Here is a 15039-nt window from a genome sequence, read left to right as displayed (position 1 = left end):
AGCATCGCATCACCACCTCGCGGCATCGACCGCACTGTTCCTGTCCGGGCCAAGCGCCACGAGAAAAGCGGTCAGCGGATCCTCTCGCTGTTTCTCACGGGCTCCACTCTTTCCCGCGTCATCAGCTTGGGCCTCCGTTTTCTGTCGTGGAGTTGGGCGTGGGAGATATACTTTGTGGACACGATCTCCTTTTACCCTGCCTATCCGGCCCATCTTGCCTATTCTGCCTATCCGGCTCCCCCCGTCTCCCACAGCCTAACGGCTTTGATTCTCGTTCTTGACTTCCGAATTTTCCGGAGAACTCTGCCTCCTCGGTGATTTCTCTTCCCACGGCCATTCTGGGCCCCATGTTTGGGACAAAGTGGTTTCAAGCGTTGAAACCAGACACCGCTACGTCAGCTTATGGGTTTCTCGCCCCCCCTCTCTGCACAAGATCACCAACTATCATCCCCTTCTTACCCCCGAGTCAGGTCCCAATGGCATCATGATGCATTCCGTCACTTGAAGGTCCTGCCGGTGAGACGTCGAGTGGGCCAGCGACACGGCTTGGGCTGTGGATGAGAATCCCCCCAAAAGGGCGAGGGGGCGTGTCAATGCTTCAAGGAGAGGACCCCCCCCCCCCCCCCCCCCATTTGCTTGTTTTTGCGTTCTCACAGTGCGGGAAACGGGCCGCATGGAAATTACCTGGACTCCATCCATGGCGATAGTTCCCTGAGACCCAATCGCGCCCAGCTGGGCCTCTACCCAGCGTCCCCGTCCAGGTCCCATGGACTCCATCGAGGGTTCCTGACCAGGGGAACTCGACCTCGAACTTCCCTGCCCGTCTCTAGATCCTCTTTGCCCCATCCCCCAGCGCGCTTTTTCCCGTACGCTTTCTAGACTCGTCCTTGCTCTCTGCCCTCTCCACCGCCGAACCCGTCTAGATTTCTCGGATGGCCCCCTTCTCTCGGGGCGGGACTCGGCCAGAACCCAAGCTAAAAATGCGGTCCCCATCAAGATGGAGGATGTCCGTCATGTCCAATCTCCCTCGCGCCCTTTTTACTAATTGGGAAATTGGGATAAATAGAAGATATCTCAAATCAACCCGCGGGATGCAGCGGGAAAGAAGTAAACAAGCTACAGTTCTTGGCTTCTCCTAAACCGTACCCTCTCGGTGAACTGACGCCGAAGCGATCCCAGTGATCCATTCTTCGGTCCGGACTCAATCCTTAAGAGGAAAATTTAAGACGGGATGTGATGTCGGGAAACTTGGTTCGTGATTCTTTCCCGAACCCTCCCAAAACTCTCCCGAATTGAGAGACTATTTTTTTTTCTAGGATCCTCGACGTATGGTTCGTAGTGCTGAAGGAGTCTTCTGTTAGGGGGGGGGGGGGGTAAAGATAGGTAGGATCCCTCGCCTGCAAACATGTTCCTCACATGAACGCCGGAGCATGCCGCCCGGGCAACCAGGTAGGGATATAGTTCGACAATCCACAAGCCATTTTGCGTTTGCGTGTTACCTTCCCTCGGGATGGATCCCGAGGGACCCACGGTCGCCATCGAGGCACACCTGAACAAACCTCGCCCGCGACCCGTGGAAAGCATCTCAGACACACCACCGCATTCGGCAGCAACGCCTCTGGTTCGGTGGTTTTCTGGAACTCTGGAAGACCTATGGGGACCATGGTTCGTGGCGCGTTCGCTCAGGTTTGGGTCCTACGGGAATGTGGAGAGGCCAATAGATGTGTAGAGGATCCTACGACATGGCGTTTTGGATGGGAGACGGGAAGGGGAGGGACTTTCGAGGCCCATGGTTTCGGGATCATGGGTGATTTCCGACACGTTCTCCGCAGTGGCGGTGGCTGTCTTTTCTGTCTTTTTTGGTTGTGGGTGCTCTTCTGGTCCATCTGTTCTTGTTGGTTGGAATCTGAAGGATGAGGGTCTGGTTGGCTAATGGAAGAGGGGCAACGAGGAGAGAGTGTAAGAGAAGAAGGCCAGAAAAGGTTCGCGCTACGGAATCATAATATATACACTTTCGGAAGCCCGAACACGACGAGCATGGATCGAGGATGGTGGGAAGTTTAATCTCGCGGGAACATCGTTCTTCAGCCTCCCTCGGCTCTTCAGATCCTTGTGATCCCGAAGCTTAGCGTGCCTTGGGGAGGGGGGGAAGAAGGAAAGGCGCGGAGTCGGAGATGATTAGGGCTTTTGGAAGGAGAGACCGGAGCGAGGAATAGTTAGGGGGTTTCGTGGTTGGCGCCCGAATTCGGCCTGAACCCGACTCGAGACTTCGGGGACCTGGGCACCAAGTCCTGGGGAGGAAAGAAGGGAACGAGGAAAGGAGGAAATGAGAGAGAGAGAGCGTGCTCCACCGAGTTGGAGGAGTTGTTCGGCCCTGAACTCGGGCCTTCTTGTGATGTGTCCGATTCTGGATAGCGGTCGCATCTGCCGCGCTATTGCAGGAGCCGCGCCGCTAATGCCCTACTTGACCCCCATTTGCCCCCCATTGCCTCTCCATGGCGGGATGGCCTGGTCCCGCCCTCTGACGTCGTTGTCCAGCTGGCCTTGTTCACCTTCCCAGACAAGGAGGGGGCCGACGAGGCCATGGCTTGCAGGAGCCGAAAAGGCTGGAGAGCCAACAAATACGAGAAATGACATCCCCCCTCCCTCCCTCTGCCCCGTCTCAACCAAACAGTGATACAGGTCGCATGGCCCCGACAACGCTGGGATTCCCCCCCCCCCCCCCCCCCGAAAAACTCTCCTGCTGCAGGAGTTCCGTCGATGGGCTGTTGGCTGCTGGTTCCTGTACCACAATCCCAATCCGTGCGGCGCCTCCCCACCCACCATTGCGCTCCCTTCCCCCTCGAGATCCCAGGGAATACAGCGTGTAACCAAGAACCACCAACACAGCCAAGAGTACTGATTCCATCGATCGACTCGACAGGCTCGGAGAAAGTCTCCCCCAGACCGACAAACGCCAATGGCGGGTGCGGAGGAAGTCCGATGCGCACGATGTGGAGTCCTGGTCGGCGCACTGTACATCCTCCACAAGCCCGATGGAGTCGGCCTCACTAGTGAGGTATGGAGCCGGCCATCATGGGTTTGAAGATTGGAGCTTCCTCGCTCGTGGCTCCTGGTCTCTGCACATGGATTCGCACTGGTTCTCGTTGTCCCGAATACGGAGTCCAGTAGTCCAGTAGTCCAGTAGTCCAGTAGTCCAGTAGTCCAGTAGTCCAGTAGTCCAGTAGTCTAGTAGGTCCAGTCGTCCATCGAGACGGCAGCCGAGGGCCGACACATGTTTTCAAGGGCTGCTTCTCCCATCAACGCGGCCAATCCCGGAGCCATAACCGCGATACGACCTATTCTTCCGCGATAACTATGCTCGACGGAGTATGGAGGACAGAAAGCACTGGTGCTGCATTTACTACGTTCACGGTCCAACGTCGTCATCGTGCGCATTTTTGCGCCCGTCCCGACGGGGGTGAATTCCTCGATCCTCTCCCGATTAATTCTCCTCAATTCTCCCCCTCCCCAAACTGGTAGCGACATGAGCGACAGGAGAATGAGGCGGGTAGAATGCAGGCGTCAATAATGTCCAGGCTATTGATACGGGCTCTGTTCGAGAGGACGCCTTTGAATGGGGGTTGACATTTGGTCGCTATCGTACTTCTCTATTGAACCTTCATTTGATCGAGGCTCTTCATCCTGGGGTCCCATTGCATGCTACACAAGCCTGTCCTCGATTTTTGCCGTTCAAGTCGGCATCGGTTATCTCGGGTGCAGACTGGCGTCCTGCCCGTTGGTCCTGAGCCACTGGGTCGTTGCTCGAGGTTCCTGGAAGGGCAACGCATGAGAATGAGCATTGGGGTTATTGTGGAATTATTGATTATTGAATTCCTCTTTTGAGCTTCCCCTTCCTGAGGGTCCACGAAGTAAGGTCTGCCTCCCACGCTAAACCATCTATGGCCCGTGTCAAAGCCCCCCCCCCCCCCTGCACTTCATCCCATCTCGTCTTAGTGGAACAGGGCAGGAGTGCAGAGGATAGGAGGTGCGCGCGCCCCCAATCCCTGTGAATCGTCACAACTGGGATGTCCCTTCTTTTCTTTTTCCCCCCCCCTCCCTTATTTCAATTTTGTTTTTATTTCATTTTGTCTTTTCCTTTCCTTCCCTTTTTTTTTTCTTTCTTTTTTTTTTTTTTTTTTCTGGTTTCTTTTGCCTCCGGGGAGGGTCCTGATTGGACCAATAAAGAGGGATCCAAACTCGTCCCCGTGGGCCCCTCCCACATTTGGGTTTGCCTGGGACGGCCAACCCTAATCGCCCTCATCACCCTCCTCACCCTCACTGCGCGTCGCGGGCTAGGAGTTCTTGAAGGTCTGATGAACCTCCGTTTTTTCCATAGAGTGGGCGAATGCCGAGCAGCAAACTAGTCACGACGGACAATGGGTTTCCTGCCCGTATCGATTCCCCTTCGTCGGCGGTCTTTCTCTCTCCCCACGCGGGTATATCCTTTGACGTATCGTTGAGATCTGCCTTCCCCGCTACTTTGAAACACTCAGGGCGAACCTTGGTCGCTGCACTGTGAGTTTATTGCTTGGCGTCCTGTTTGGGGCCGCCCTTTTTCTTTTGCTTCTTGCCATTTTTTGGGGGATTTTTGGTTTCTGTCTGTTCGGGTCCGGTTGGGGTTTAGCGCCCCCCCTCAGACACGGCACAGATGGACCACTCTAGTCTGTGCGGGACATTCCCTGGTCTTGCGGTCCCCTATACTCCGTACTCTCTGTCTCTCTGTCTCTCTGTCCTCTGTCCTCCGTACAGTGCTGGATACACTCTGCTGGTCCTCGATCGTACTCCGCTTCTGACCGGCGTTCTGGGTCTGCTCCCCTATTCTGACCTACCCTTCTGGGCCATTTGCCTTCTTGTCCGATCCCGGAGTGCCCTATTCGGGCGGCTCGATTGGCCTGCTCTCTCCCCCCCCCCTCTCTCTCCTCTCAGAACCGACCGTGGACGGGTTTCTTCGGGGATTTTATTGCGCTGAAAAGGCCCCTGAACCTCCGCCGCCTCAAGCGTGAATGAACCGCGGGACTCGTGTACACATTCCTACGCCCGCGTTTAAATTGGGACATTCTCTCGATCTTCCATTCCTCAGCCTAATCGGTCTCCGGGGGAGGAGGATCCTACAAATTAAAATGGCTTGACAAAAGAGGGGGGGGAGGGGGGGGAGGAGGGGAGAGGGGAATAAGAAAATAAGAATTAGTTTTTTTCTTTTTTTTCCTATTTATTTTAATTATTTTTTGATTGAACCAACTATGAAAGATCCGAGGTGACTACCGATGTCATCTATAAGTCTAAAAGGTTTAAATAGCAGAACCCAAAAAAAAGGAAAGCCTCCACCACCACACTATTTCATGGACTATCAGCTACCATCCACCACCATTTGCCCACCCCTCCCTCTTCCCAGGTATCTCTATTTATCTGTGGCAGTGAGTTGTGGGGGACAGGGGAAGAGAAGGGAGGGTCTGCTATTTTTCGGTCATCATGGCTGGGAGAAGAAGGGCAGGCCTTTCGAGCACCAGAGCGGAGTGGATAAACCACACGAACCCCAAGACGATATCGTCATCGGCAAGCAATAATAGGTCGAATATAGAATCGAGAGAATATATAGAACCTCGAAATATGATATTCCCAGAAAAGAAAAAGTAAAAAGAGAAAAAAAAAGGGGAAAAGAAAATAAAAAAGAAATGGAAAAAAGGGCCTGAAATTATGGAGCCCTGACAATACGGTACGCGGTCATTGTTTCGACGATCTGCAGTCCCCGACGGCACGTCGTCAGTGGCACCAACTCGAAGCACTCGAGCGAACTACAGCCTCCCCTTCTTAAGCTTCGCCGATCCCCTTTCCCCAGCTTCTTTTTCTCCCTCCCCTTAAATTAATAAAATATTAATCAGATCTTCGGTTTATCACTTCCTCTCTCACGCTTTCCTCACTCTGCACCTCCCTCCCCCGAATCAATACGTTCTCGACACTCACTTCCTTGTCGATCAACAACCACTCCTCCCGATCAAACCTGCAATTGATCAACCACGCCCAACTAGGGAAGACGACCTGGATCGCCCTAGATACACCACCGGCAATACGACCAAGTTCTTCCAGTCTCTGAGAATCAGCGTGCGATCAGCTCGCGAATCGCGATCCTACCCTCCATGACGATGGTAATGGAAAACCAGAATCGCCCGTACGGCGGCATGAGCTTCGACAATGTCTATCACCACAATCCTCCGCAATTCACAGATCCCTGGGCGCACACTTCGTCGCACTCGACGCCGCCAGTCTACGCGACCTCCATGGGCAACAGCGCTAGCATTCCCATCAATCCCGTGAAGCAAGAGGAAGTCGGTCGCCCCGCCGCCATGTCCATGCCTTACCCCAGTATCCCCGTTTCTGCGCCGTCTTTGGTGCCTGCCAGCAACTACACCACAGCCGGCTATGGTCCGGAGGTGATGGGCATGCAACACGACGTACCGCGCACTGGCTTTGAGCAAGCCCCAACCTACACGACCGCCCCGCCCATGAGCAGCTTTGCGCCGGCCAGCTATGCGCCAGTGAACTATGCTCCTCTGCACCCTTCCCAGTCCCAGGACGCTCGTCGTATCTCGCATCCGTAAGTACCGTCTGATTCCTGGAATTCTGCAACCTCCCGAGCCTCCCCAATCGGAAGAGGGAGGGCAAGAAAATCACCAGAGCTGAATGGGCTGACTCGAAGAATGCCACAGTGATGGTCGCGTGGGCTCTTCTGCCGCACCAGCTCCCACCCCGACCTTTGGCGACGCGCTCGATGCCAGCCGCGGAATGGTGGCGCTCAGCCAGGACTTGACCCCTCGTAACATCTATGGCCCCCGTGGCGGGCGAGGCTCGACCGATTCCTATGGCTTCCCCTCCACTCACTCCTCCGCCTCCTCGATCTCATCGGGAGGCAACTACCCCTATTACAGCGCCTCGGTCGGATCCGTGGACTCGTCTGTAACCGACTATAGCTCGACAACTTCGGAGTCGTATGAGTCGCGCACTCTCCCGCGGCCCACCAGCCTCCTGGCTGGCAGCGCGCCCCCGGGCCTCAATCAATGATGGGCCAGTTCAGCTCCAAGATGCCCTCGAACACCCAAAAGAAGCACAAATGCAAGGTCTGCGATAAGCGATTTACCCGCCCGTCTTCTCTGCAGACTCATATGTACAGCCACACAGGCGAGAAGCGTAAGTTCTCCAAAAACATTTACCACATTCTTTCCTCCCTCCCCAAAATATGGACTAACGCGTCAATCTCAGCATTCGCCTGTGATGTGGAAGGCTGCGGACGACACTTCTCAGTGGTCTCAAACCTGCGCCGACACAAGAAGGTGCACAAGGGCGAGAAAGACACTGGCTCCCCCGATGACGAGGAGTAAATTAACTTGACGCTGCATGACCTTTTTCTATTTTTTTTTTTTCTGGATTCTGCTCCGAGTGAACCTGGGCTTTCACACCGAGCGCCTTGCTCTCTCTCTCTCTCCCTCCCAGCCCTGCGCGACATGACGCGCCAGAACAACCCACCCGCCGTCCGCCACAAAACTACCCCTTTCGTGAGTCGAGCCAGACCAACTGTGTTGGCTGGAATACCCGAGCTCGGCTACCTTATCCTTGTACAACAGCATGGACTCCTCGAATTTCCTCCATATCTCCCTCTCTCTTGGCTACACCTCGGATCTGTCTCCTGATCAGGTGTCGAGAGAATCTTTTTTTCACCTTTTATCATATATACCCTGGGATGGTTTGTGATCGTGGAATTTCAACGCGGTTATTGGTACAAGGGCATCGGCATGGGAGAGATCCTGACGTTTTTTTTCTCTTTTTTTTCCCCCCAATTGATGCTTTCCCCCATATTATCCCCCATGTTATGACCATAGAAGGTACCGGCTGGTTTGCGTTCCTGGTTCTGGTTGTTTTCGTGATTTTTTTTCTTTCTTCATTTCTTATTCTTTCGCTAGACCTGGGAGTCTCCTGGTGCTTTTCTCGATACCAATGGGTTTGATGATTCGACGCGCTTTTCTTGTTTAGGGCTTTTTTTTGCTCACTTCTTTTCTTTTACCCTTTTTTTTGGCCCCTTCTTTGCAGCAGGTCTCTTTGTGATTCTCTTTTTTTCTTTTTCTCTAATTCTGTCTACCTTGCATGTATCTTCTGCATGGTTTAGATCATTTTCTATTCTCCAACCCTTTTTTTTCTCTTTTTTTTCTCTTCTTTCCCTTCCTCCTTGATCTTTTTTCAAAAAACCCCTCCTTTTGTTTTTCTTTTTTTTTCTCTCTTCCGGCTGGCTTTTTGGTCTTTTGTCTGCGAGGGTCGCCCTCTGTTTCCACCGGGGTCTACTACTGTTTTCAATGATTGCACCGCAACGAGTGCAGGATGGATGGATGGTGTTGAATTGATACCCGTGACATTGGTGCGCAAGCGTTTGCGATGCTTGTTTTTTATTCTCTATTCTTTCGGTGATCCCGGTGGTTTGAGGGGCGTGTGTGTGTTCCTGTGCCCGCCGAGCGTCTTGCCCTCGCTCAACAGTCGCTATAGTAAAGATATTGTCTAATCCACAATCGAGCGCTTCTCATGAAAACTCAACTTCGCTTTCTCCCGTGTAAATCCTCCCGTTAAAGTCCGTAAGCTCGGCTCCTTGTCAGTCAGAGAACCCCCAGACCCATGGGGGTGTTTGATGGATTGTGCTTTTTGTCGCATGGCTAGGTTAGTAGGTCATTGTTGTTGTCGTCGACTGGAGCTCCGCCCAGGCACCACAGCTTCTGGTCTGTACATAAGCGTGGGTCCGCCGGATCCGCCGTGTAAGCTGATGAGCGTGTATGCATGCACCATGTAGTCGTGTTTTAAATTCGGGGTTGGCGTTGTGCATCGGCTCAACTGCTGTCTTGCCTGCATTTTAGGGTGCTGCGAAGCTTGGCAATGCATAGTTGGCAGTGAGTATTTGTTTGTCCGGACAAACCTTCCCCGTCTCGGATTTTTCGACACTCAAACTACGTCGGTGATGTCAGGGAATTGACATTGAGATTAAAGGAGAAAAGAACAGTATTAAATGAAGAGAAGCATAGCAATTATGATACTAAAATCCGTAGTCTAAAATTGCAGTTCCATGATTCCACTGACAGGGGCGATAGTACGGCAGCATAGGACAGTGTGAGATGCAGAAAAGTAAAAGAAAAGATACCTCCCCCAAACGCCAGGATAGGTGATGAATATCCATAATTTATGACAAGCCAATCCGCAGGTGAAGGATAATTACGGAGCTGCGTAGCACCAGGCCTGATTTTCCAGCTCGACCCATACGGTTAAATGCGGGCTTAATGGATCCGGTCCAGCTTGGCCCGGTTCATGGCAATTTGGTCGTCGACATAGTCGCTCTGCCAGGGGTGTTAGTATCAAAGATGAGGCCGTATAGCGACATAAGAAGATGCGTCTAGTACTGACCTTGCCTGTAATGCGCTCCAGATGTCTGTTCTGCTCATCCAGCTCACGGCCCGTGGCCTTAGCAAGACCATTCAATCGGCCGGCGGCGCCGCTGAGGAGGTCCAAGTTCTGCTCAATCTCGTCTTCCATGGCCTCGTCTTCGCTGTCTGCCTCAAACTGGTACTTTGCGCGTTCGGTTACATTGGCCTTCTTGCCCTTGTTTTGCTTGTTGGCCTCCCGGTCAATGTCCCGGAACACCTTGTCCATGCGAGCGTTGGTCTGGTAGGCCTCGGTGCGGGTGCCGTCACGGGCATCGCGTTCATCCCGGTGGGTGTTTAGGATGCGCTCGTCACGCTCGCGCCGGCGCGAGGCACTAGTGAATGGGTTGGCCACGTGCACGGCGAACATGCTCTTGTTGAGGGTCTTCAGCTCCCGCGCCTTCTCCTGTGCTAGCCGGCCCTCAACTGAGGCCATGTCCAGACTCTTCTCTGCCCCGTGAATCATTTCGCCCTGCGCCCCTAGGCGCGCCAATGTCGACCGGCCGGTCTCCTCCGCCATGGCTGCTGTCCGGAGAGCGTTCCGCGTCGAGGCTACATCACCCTGCTTCACGAAACGCATCTCCTGTTTTGTGGCGTTAATGGCTTCCTCCTCCTCTTCCTCTGCGGTGAGCTGCCGGTCATTGTAGGTCGACATGCTGTACTCATTGCTACCGCCACCGTAGTTACTTGGTTGCTCGGCCTGGCTGCCCGAGTATGGAGGCGGGGCACCCGCACCAGCAGGCGAGTCCTGCTGGGCACGATCCCGGGCACCGCCGAACAGCTCGTTGCGGGCAGATTCAGACGCACCGGGGTCATTGGGATCGGTGCTGCCTAGGCCGCCGTAGCCTCCGGTACCGTATCGTGAGCCGGGGCTGGCGCTGGCGCCAGCACCAGCACTTCCGCTACCATATCGATCGCTGCCATATCCGCCTTGGTTGCCGAAGCGGTTGGGTGTGTAGCCCGAGTACTTGTGATCTGATGGGATAGCGTGGGGTCCTCCTGCGGGGGCGGGGGAGCCGCCCTGGTAGTCGGCTGGGGGCGATGCAACACCTGCTTGGATCTTGGCCTTTGTGTACGGATCCATCGGGGCTGGTTGGGCGTAGGGATTAGAGGACTGCGCGGGACTCTTGTTCTTTGAGCGGCTGCCAAACAATGCCCGGCGGTTGCCATCGTCATCGTCGCCGTTGTTGGACTTTTTGAAGAGACCCATGGTGTAGGTAGCTTTGGTTCAAACGTGTGATAACGGAGGGGGTTCGCTGAATCTTACGTGCCGGAGGATCGCTGAAGAGGGGAGAGCAATGAACAAGGTAAAGAAGCAAATGAATGGGGAAGAGAAAATGTTTCAGGGACGACGGACTTGAAGACTTTCAGGGGAGCTGGAGGCAAGTCGAGACCTGTAATGATGTAACCAGATAACCAATGTGACACACCCCTGGATGGACACAGTGGCGGGCGGTTGACCAGGCCTGACGGTATTGGTACCGCTGACTCAGCCAGGGTGGTGGCGCTAGCCTGGAAGCGGCAACTTCGCCTCCTGTTATTTTTGGATGTGTTTGTTGCCTGCCACAGCCACCTCAGCAATGGCGCCTGTGGGAGACGCCGACCACTGCAGAGACAAGGCCCGCAGGGACTTGCTGGCCCTGCTTGAAGGCGTGAGTATTGCGTTTCCCAGTCTTAACGCCGTTGCTAATGGCGGATTTGGCGGATTGTAGACTCGGGGAAAGAAGAACCTCGTCATCAGTCAGGAGCTGGCGGGTCCAGTCGGCTTGTTCGTCAAGTTCTCAGAGTTGCAGCAGTACGGCGTGGACCGAGTCTTCTTGCTGGAAAATGCAAATATCGACTCGTCTCAGCGAAATGTTGTGTTCCTCGTTCGCGGCGAGAAGGCGCCACATGTGCGAACAGTAGCAGGTAAGGCGTTTCCGATCTCATATCTCGGCTGCGGTGTCTTTGATATCACTTTAACTGCTCTGTGCGTTTGCTTTGTCTATCGAACAAGCCTGGGACAGTCAGTAGATTACGCAATGATTTTCCTTCTCTACGTAATCCGTCAAGTCCCTAGATCACCTTTGAGCTCATTCATTTGGCGTTCTTTTTTGTTGCACTTCGATTGACTGCCATCAGTATGGGCTGACATCCTGCTCTAGAGCAAATCAAACGCCTTCAGAATAATGGGAATGTGGAACATGAGTTTTCCATCTTCTTTGCCCCCCGACGGACATTGGTAAGCAATGCTGTCCTGGAAGAGATGGGCATCATCGGCGATGTGACTATCGCCGAGTTTCCTCTTACCTTCTTGCCTCTAGAGCAAGATATATTGTCCCTAGAGTTGGATGATTCATTTGGTGATCTGTACTTGGTAAGTTCCCTAATAAGAGAAGAGCGGTTTAACGGCTGTTCTGACAATTGCGCCAGCACAAGGATCCTGGATGCATTTTCCATGCTGCCAAGGCTCTCATGGCCATTCAGCAGCGACATGGGTATTTCCCCCGTATCGTCGGCAAGGGTGACAATGCCCGCCGCCTGGCAGACCTTTTGCTGCGGATGCGAAAGGAGCTTGATGCGGAAGAGAGCTCTGGATTGGCTGATCCCTCTACCCGGGGACTCCTCCCAAGTGCGAACGTTGAGAATTTGATCATTATTGACCGTGATATTGATTTCGGGACCCCGCTTCTGACCCAACTTACTTATGAAGGCCTCATCGATGAATATGTGGGTATTAAGAATAATCAAGCCGACGTTGATACTAGCATTGTGGGACAGGCTTCTGCACCACAGTCCCAAGAGTCCTCCAAGAGTCCTCAGCAGGCCAAGCAAGGGTTAAAAAGAAAGATCCAACTTGATGCGTCAGATCGTCTCTTTAGCCAACTACGAGATGCCAATTTTGCAATTGTTGGCGACCTGTTGAACAAAGTTGCCCGCCGGCTGGAAAATGAATACGAGACTCGTCATACAGCGAAGACTACGAATGAGCTTCGGGAGTTCGTCAATAAATTACCCACTTATCAATTGGAGCACCAGAGCCTTCGGGTCCACACCAATCTCGCAGAGGAGATTATGAGACTTACTCGGTCCGAGACCTTCCGGAAGATCCTAGATGTTCAGCAGAATAATGCCGCCGGTGCCGACCCCACATCTCAACATGAGACCATTGAAGAACTTATCGCCCGTGACATTCCTTTGAAGAGTGTGTTGCGCTTATTATGCCTGGAGTCTTGCATGTCCGGTGGCCTACGTCCTCGAGACCTGGAGAACTTCAAACGACAAGTCGTACAAGCGTATGGCCATCAACATATCTTGACGTTCTGGGCGCTCGAGAAGATGGAGCTGCTGCAACCTCGATCCTCTGCTGCAAATATGCTTCTCCCTGCCTCTGGTATACAGGCCGGCACAAAGACGAACTACGGCTATCTGCGGAAAAATCTGCGGCTGGTGATCGAGGAGGTCAGCGAGAAGGAACCGAACGACATTTCGTATGTTTACAGTGGATTTGCTCCACTCAGCGTGCGGCTGGTCCAATGCGTCCTGCAGAAGCCTTATATGCTTTCTCTGATCAAAGGTGGATCGCCTGCCGCGTCAATTAACAATGCCAGTACGGCATCGCCCGGGTGGCTTGGTTTTGAGGATGTTGTCAAAAGTGCTCGAGGTTCAACCTTCAGCATTGTCCAGAAAGGCGATGACAAGGCTGTTCGAGCCCGGCAAACCCTCAGTGGGAACACAGCCACGAAGACGGTTTATGTATTCTTCTTAGGCGGGATCACTTTTACTGAGATTGCCGCATTGCGCTTCATCGCTGCCCAGGAGGCCCCGCGCCGGAAAATCGTCATCTGCACGACGAGTGTGATTAGTGGCGACAGAATGATGGATGCGGCTATTGAAAAGGGCAGCTTTACGAAGACAGAATAGCATGTCTCTTGTGTATCTAGCGTTTATTGCGGGTAGTAATTTTTGATGATACCATGGTTTCTAAGGATGCACTGTTTCGTTTGTAATAGGCTGATTCATTTTTGATGTTCTAAGAAATTTTGAAAATGAAACAGGACTATGGCTTCCATGAACAGACTCAAATCTAAGCACGATCTCGCTAGACTTGGGGTTAATGTTCAAATTTGGTCCTGACAGCATCCTTTCCAGCAAACGCTTGATAATCATAAATGCGATCATATCGAGTACCCCGATTGGACATAATCGCCAATCTTGCGATATCATTGCATTTTAAATCACCTAGAAGAATGCAGTGGCATCGACGTCGTTCTCTCCGAGGTTACCCAGGGCCCAATTGGTCTCCACAGTCTTCAACAGACTATAGTGATTATATGCGGTGTCATCCGAGGTGCCAACCTGTGCGCTTGAGACCGCACCACCCAGAAGGACAGCGTAGACTTGATTCGTCCCGATGGTCAACCCCTCGTCAAAGGTCAGGATAATCAGAGTGCGATCGGTGTTGAAGTTCTCATTTGAGAGCAGAGGGGTCAAAAAGTTGCGTGACCACTTTCCAGCGGTGGCAAGCGAACTATCGTGGCCATCATTGGCTGCAAGTCACATTGAAATCAGCCTAGGTTCAAAAGCCATCTTGATAAGAAGATCGGGAAGAACCTACTCATGTTAGGCGTGATGAACATCCACTGAGGCAGCTCGTTATTATCCAGGTCTTCATAAAACATGGTGAAGTTCTTCGATTTGGCGAGACGGTCGGTATCCGATGTAACCGAGTTGTAGCTCATCAGCGGACTTAAAACTCGTTTGTTAGTAACCTTGTGCTTCTGTGCAGCTTCTGAAGTTGGGGGAATTTACTTGTGCTTGCGCACGTAGTCATTTGCACCGGTTTTCTGATTGACGTAATTTGCCTCAAAGCCAGAATAAGGCATATCTTCCTGATACAGACTCCAGCTGACGCCAGCATCTTCCAGAAGGTCGACGATGGTCTTGGTGCTCGAAGAGATGTACTTGGTGCTGTCGCTGGTGATCCCAAAGGTGTTACCACCAACAGCGGCAACATAGTTGGGCTGCGGCCCAGATGAGTAAGAAGACATAATCCATAAAGTATGGGTCATCATACCTGAGAAGGATGGGTGATGGCAAAGTAATTCGTGAGCGTGATACCCAAAGAGGCAAGATAGGCAAGGTTTGCTAGATTCCAGAGGCTCAGCATGCAATATAATCAAGAGTCTCACGCAGATAGTCACTCACTGTCCTTGATCGCTGCACTATAATCTTCATTCTCCAGCCAGATTTGAACAAATCTATCGAAAGTCAAACCGGCGACACTTGATGTAGGAGATAAAGTCAGTGCGGTGGCAGCTGCCGCAGCTACGGCAGCCGTGCCAGTAGAAGTATATTGCGACTGGGCATAAGCCCCCGACACCAGTGCGAAAAGCGTAGTAGAAGTTTTTGAGAGGATCATAATGCTTAGATGGATAGTTTTGGATAAAGACGGGATGGAGAAGGGAGAGATAATAGATTCAGGGGTTTACGGCTAGATTTCCTCAATTATATATACGTATTTACTCAAAACCAATCTCCTTCAGATGTTTTACTTCGGATATTCTTTCGT

The 15039-nt window shown here is 52.7% G+C and overlaps 4 protein-coding genes across 4 annotated transcripts; 2 read left to right on the top strand and 2 right to left on the bottom strand.

The window, feature by feature from the left end:
* Positions 1-6182: 6182 nt before the first annotated feature.
* Positions 6183-7415, top strand: N7462_007483 (C2H2-type zinc finger protein; the record flags this gene model as incomplete). Its single annotated transcript, XM_057079201.1, has 4 exons — positions 6183-6634; positions 6747-6993; positions 7059-7224; positions 7297-7415. 4 exons carry the CDS (start codon positions 6183-6185, stop codon positions 7413-7415), a joined length of 984 nt encoding a protein of 327 aa, XP_056931871.1.
* A 1929-nt stretch (positions 7416-9344) lies between these two features.
* N7462_007482 (putative plasma membrane SNARE protein (Sec9)) lies at positions 9345-10698 on the bottom strand (the record flags this gene model as incomplete). Its single annotated transcript, XM_057079200.1, has 2 exons — positions 9345-9404; positions 9472-10698. The coding sequence occupies 2 exons, from the start codon at positions 10696-10698 to the stop codon at positions 9345-9347; spliced, it is 1287 nt and encodes a 428-aa protein (XP_056931870.1).
* Positions 10699-11068: 370 nt separating this feature from the next.
* On the top strand, positions 11069-13391 carry N7462_007481 (Sec1 family protein; the record flags this gene model as incomplete). The annotated part of the gene is made up of 4 exons (XM_057079199.1): positions 11069-11140; positions 11201-11396; positions 11633-11844; positions 11901-13391. The coding sequence occupies 4 exons, from the start codon at positions 11069-11071 to the stop codon at positions 13389-13391; spliced, it is 1971 nt and encodes a 656-aa protein (XP_056931869.1).
* Positions 13392-13709: 318 nt separating this feature from the next.
* N7462_007480 (uncharacterized protein) lies at positions 13710-14889 on the bottom strand (the record flags this gene model as incomplete). The annotated part of the gene is made up of 5 exons (XM_057079198.1): positions 13710-14017; positions 14086-14216; positions 14280-14491; positions 14545-14615; positions 14676-14889. 5 exons carry the CDS (start codon positions 14887-14889, stop codon positions 13710-13712), a joined length of 936 nt encoding a protein of 311 aa, XP_056931868.1.
* Positions 14890-15039: the final 150 nt, after the last annotated feature.

This window comes from Penicillium macrosclerotiorum (assembly GCF_028827735.1).
Source record: "Penicillium macrosclerotiorum strain IBT 26536 chromosome Unknown utg000007l_segment0_segment0, whole genome shotgun sequence".
Taxonomy (NCBI): Eukaryota; Fungi; Ascomycota; class Eurotiomycetes; order Eurotiales; family Aspergillaceae; genus Penicillium; species Penicillium macrosclerotiorum.
The sequence above is the reverse complement of the archived record's forward strand: the minus strand, read 5'-3'. Positions and strand labels throughout refer to the sequence as shown.